This window comes from Chaetura pelagica, unplaced genomic scaffold (assembly GCF_000747805.2).
Source record: "Chaetura pelagica isolate M959 unplaced genomic scaffold, ChaPel_1.0 scaffold217, whole genome shotgun sequence".
Classification (NCBI taxonomy): domain Eukaryota; kingdom Metazoa; phylum Chordata; class Aves; order Apodiformes; family Apodidae; genus Chaetura; species Chaetura pelagica.
The window spans coordinates 394,936-399,156 of NW_009953903.1; the positions used below are offsets into that span (position 1 = coordinate 394,936).

Consider the following 4,221-nt stretch of genomic DNA (forward strand, 5'->3'; position numbering starts at 1 on the left):
CCGCGGCTCCGCGCCAGCTGAGGGCGGAGCTGGGGGAGTTTGTCACCGGCAGCCTGGGAAGCTGTGGCTGCCCCAGCCCTGGAGGTGCCCAAGGGCAGGTTGGATGGGGCCTGGAGCAGCCTGGGATGCTGGGAGGTGTCCCTGCCCATGCAGGGGTGGGACTGGATGGTCTTTGAGGTCCCTTCCAACCCAGCTCAGTCTGATTCTGTGAACTGGTGTGGATGTCCAACCTTTCAAAACCATTCAGCATCACCAACCCCATCTCTAAGCCTGCCCCCCCATCCCCTTTCCCCCCTATTTTGGTTTTGGTAAAACAAATAGAGGAAGGTGAAAAGGTCAATCCAGATGTTGGCTGGTGCAGCCCCTGCCAGCCTGTCCCTCTGCTGTCACCTCCTCCTCCTAATGAGGTCCCTAAAAGTGGAGTCACTGCCCTGGAGCTGTGCAGAGCTCTGGCTGGGCCAGACACCCCCCTGAAGCCAAGGACAGTGACAGCAGTGGGCACAGAGGACATCAGAAGCTGTTTGTCTCCAGAAGGTGTGATGTGAGCTGCAGTTCAGCATCAGGAGGTCCAACAGGTCTCTCCTCTTTACCAGCTCCCCACAAAGTCACTCCCCTACAGAGGCTCTTGGCCCTGGTGGTGGAACAACCCACACACCCTGAGGGCTGCTCAGGCTCAACATCACCACAAAAGGACCATCTGTCTGGATCAGAACACGGAGCTTCATCAAGGCTCAGCCCTGCAATGAAGCCCTGCTGTGGGGTCTGAGCACAGCAGAGCTTTGTGTCTCCTGGGTTGGCCACCCAGGGACCAGCAGTTGCCCTGGTCACCACAGCAGTGGGAAGCTGAGCCCTGAGGACCTTGCTAAAACTTTCTGCTGGGAAATGGGGCAACCTGGGCAACACTGCAGCTCAGGAAGTCCCATGAGGTAACAATAGGTGAGAACTGGAAGAAGGTTTGAGGGAAGGGTCAGGTACACTAACCTGTCCTTCTGTTCCTCCCCTGGCATCTAATTACAGTCATCAATGGAGGTGGAGAGGGGGTAGTCACTCTTTCATTCTGATGGTGGTGGCAGGTAACTTGCACCTGGGATCTGCTGTCACCTCCTCCTCCTAATGAGGTCCCTAAAAGTGGAGTCACTGCCCGTGCTGGGCAGCAGGAGCTCTGCTCACACGGAGCTGGGACAGCAGGTTCTGGAAGAACAAGGGTTTGGGGCTCTGCCCAGCACTGAGTCAGCAGGACAAGCCAGGCTTGAGTCACCTTCCCAGAGAAGGAGGAGGGGAGCCACCCGTGTGTCATGGCCCACCACACACCACAGGCATTTCCAGGTGCAGGAGGCACCTGGGTCCTCAGGACTGGAACAGGTTGCCCAGGGAAGCTGTGGCTGCCCCCTCCCTGGAGGTGTTCAAGGGCAGGTTGGATGAGGCTTGTGCAGCCTGGGCTGGTGGGAGGTGTCCCTGCTCAGGTTGGAACCCGATGAGCCTTAAGGTCCCTTCCAACCCTCACCATTCTCCCAAAAGACTCCCAGCTGCAGAGCTGCTCCTGGCGCATCTAAAGGGGACGTGGGGAGGCACAGGGGAGCTGAGAAGATTGCCCATGATTCCAGGTCTATCAGAGCAGATGGGCCATGTCTGGCAGGGCTCACCTGCCCACTGAGAAGACAGTGGTCTCTCCAGGATGCATCCTGCCCTTGCCTTCCTTGGACCGCCCTTGCCGCTGCAGCGGGTGCCTCTTCTTCTTGCTGCAGTGGATGCAGGGGGCCTGTGTGGAGCCCAGGTGCACCGTGTGGTGGTGGGGGGGGCCCCCGTCCTGGCTGTTGCGGTGAGGACAAAGGCTGCAACGGGAGAAGGACACGACAGGTCGTGTTGTCTGGAGGAGAATTCCCAAACCTTGGTGCAGCCTCCCTGCAGCAAGCCCTGAGAAGCAGCAGCTCTGGAGGGGACCTCCTGTGGAGGACTGTTCCCCTGGGTGGTGGGATGAAGCTCTCATTGCAACCCTCAGGGAAGCAGGACTTCTGGTTGGGAAGATGCTTTATAACAAGCTAGAAAGGGGCTGGTTGCAAAGTCTCCAAACCAAGGGGATACCCAAAGACTCCTCCTTCCTTACTCTGCAAGAGTCACAGGCTGGTACAAGCTTCCCTTACCTGGGCACTGGCACTAGGATGTCCCCTTCATTGTCCCCTAGCATCTCCTTGAGGGCCTCTGCATTTGCTGAAGAGAGAGGAAAAAGGGAATGTGTCAGCCAGAGTGGTCAGCACGTCCCTGGGCCAGCCCTAGGAAATGCTCACCTTCATTCTGGATGATGCACCTCACAATCTTCTCCACTGTGTCCTCGTTCAGCTCCTCCTCTTCATCTGAAAAGAGAAAACGTGGTGCTGAGGGCTGGGATTTGGACACTCAGCTCACCAGCCCCTCTCCAGAAGCAGCCACCTACTCTGAGAGGTTGGAGGAGCCTCATGTCCCCCATCACACCAGGAACACCAGACCCCTCACCCTGGGAAAAGAAATGGCTGAAGCAGCAGCCATGAGAGGGGGTTGTGCTGCTCCTTCCACCACATGGAACAGGTGGGAAGCAGGTTTGAAACCAGTTGAAAGAGAAAGCTCCTCATGGGGAAGGTCCAGCCCTGGAGCCCCCAGGTGGTGCTAAAAGCCTTTGTGGGTAAATGGGACAAGCTCACAGAGAAGAAACCACCTCTGATGGAGAAAGCCCTGGAGCTACAGGCTGTTAGAAGCTTTAAAGAGTGTGCTGGGGAAACTTGGCAAGGGGTCCTCTCCATTGTGGTATTCATCACAACCTGCTTCAGGCCACTGCTGGATGCAGGAGGTGGGGGAGGCTGGACCTCCAGCCCCATCTGCAGGGTTACACGTTCCTGGGAGCAGGTCAGAGCTGTGGTCTGGTAGGCAGCAGCCTCAAGGGCTATAGCCAGGGGCTTCTGGAAGCCCACAGAGATGCTTCCCTGGGATGTGGCAACTCCAGCAGGCAAAGCCAATCCTGGAAGGTTTGGGCACTGCCTCCACGTCAGAGGTGGCCAAGTCACTGAAGCCAGAGGAGCACATCCAGGGTCTCCTGGAAGCTCCCACTGCATCCTGAGGGAGCCACGTTTCCCTCCTGTGTGTGAGCAGTGGTGGTGGGAGGTGCTGACCCTCCCGCGTGCTGACGGTGGCACTGAGGACCTGGAGGAGTTTTGTAGCACCATTTGGCCATTTTCAGGTAGAGGAACAGCTGGAGGAACATGTCTTCTCCATTTCAGGGCCTCATGAAACCACGAAGCAACAGAGCTGGCTTGGGCTGAGCCCTGGCTCGTACCCACACTGGCCACTGCACTGACTTCCCAGTCCTACTGCCCAAGAGCCCGTCGTGGTGGCCTGGAGGGATGGAAACAATCCCTAAATGTCCCCTTCCAGTGGAGGGGCAGAGATCCCAAGGAAACATCCCTGTTCCTCTGGGCTGCAGAAGGCCAACAGGGACTAGAAGAGGACATGACCTTTTAAGACACCACGATGGCCCCATGCCAGACCTCCTAACCCCAAAGTGGCAGAGGGACAGCTGGTGCCCTGGCTGGAGGACACTGCCCTTGTGGGGGCACACGGGTTATAATTCAGGGGCTGAGGATCCAGCAGGTCCTGGCTGATCATCTGAATTATCTCTTGGTGACAAGGCAGCTTTTGGGAAGGGCCAAATGCTGGTTCCCACCTCCCTTGCACCACCAGCCTTCTCCAGGCCAGAGGGCTGTCCAGGCTGGAGGCTCCCAATCCCTGAGGAGCACAGCACTGCTACCATCACCCCATCCCCTTTTCCCACGGGACAGGTAACCCCCCCACCCCCAGCCCACATCCCAGAAGGGTGTTTTGAGGAGCATTGGTCCATGGCAGGTGAAGAGCAGCACCCGAGCCCCCCCTGAGCCCCCACCCCCCAGCACTCACTGGCCTGCAGCTCTGCCAGTACATCCTTGTTATCTGGGTCGAGCTCGTCCCGGAAGGTCCGGCACCGATAGCCCTTCTTCTTCAGGACGTGGCAGATCAGGAAACCCACCAGCCCCATGATGAAGAAGACCAGGACGAGGAGGAAGACCATGGACAGGCTGTGCTGGGGGTCGGACTCCCCATCATCGCTGCTGGTCTGGTCTGACATGCGGATCTGGGAGAAGGGGGAAGGATCAGAGGACCTGGTGCTCACCCCTGCCTGGCTCACCCTGCCTTCCTCCTCCTCCTCCTCCTCCTCCT

General features: G+C 58.2%; 2 protein-coding genes across 2 annotated transcripts in view; one reads left to right on the plus strand and one right to left on the minus strand.

Annotated features, from left to right (window-relative positions):
• FCHSD1 (FCH and double SH3 domains 1) overlaps nucleotides 1-1,553 on the plus strand; it is a 13,864-nt gene extending 12,311 nt beyond the window's left edge. Inside the window, exon 13 of the mRNA XM_010001407.1 lies at nucleotides 1,519-1,553. Coding sequence (XP_009999709.1) covers nucleotides 1,519-1,553 — 35 coding nt within the window. The remainder of the gene's footprint in view (nucleotides 1-1,518) is intronic.
• An 86-nt stretch (nucleotides 1,554-1,639) lies between these two features.
• On the minus strand, nucleotides 1,640-4,129 carry RELL2 (RELT-like 2). Its single transcript, XM_010001408.1, has 4 exons — nucleotides 3,922-4,129; nucleotides 2,286-2,351; nucleotides 2,142-2,208; nucleotides 1,640-1,832 (listed from the first exon to the last, which is right to left on the minus strand). The coding sequence occupies exons 1-4, from the start codon at nucleotides 4,127-4,129 to the stop codon at nucleotides 1,640-1,642; spliced, it is 534 nt and encodes a 177-aa protein (XP_009999710.1).
• Nucleotides 4,130-4,221: the final 92 nt, after the last annotated feature.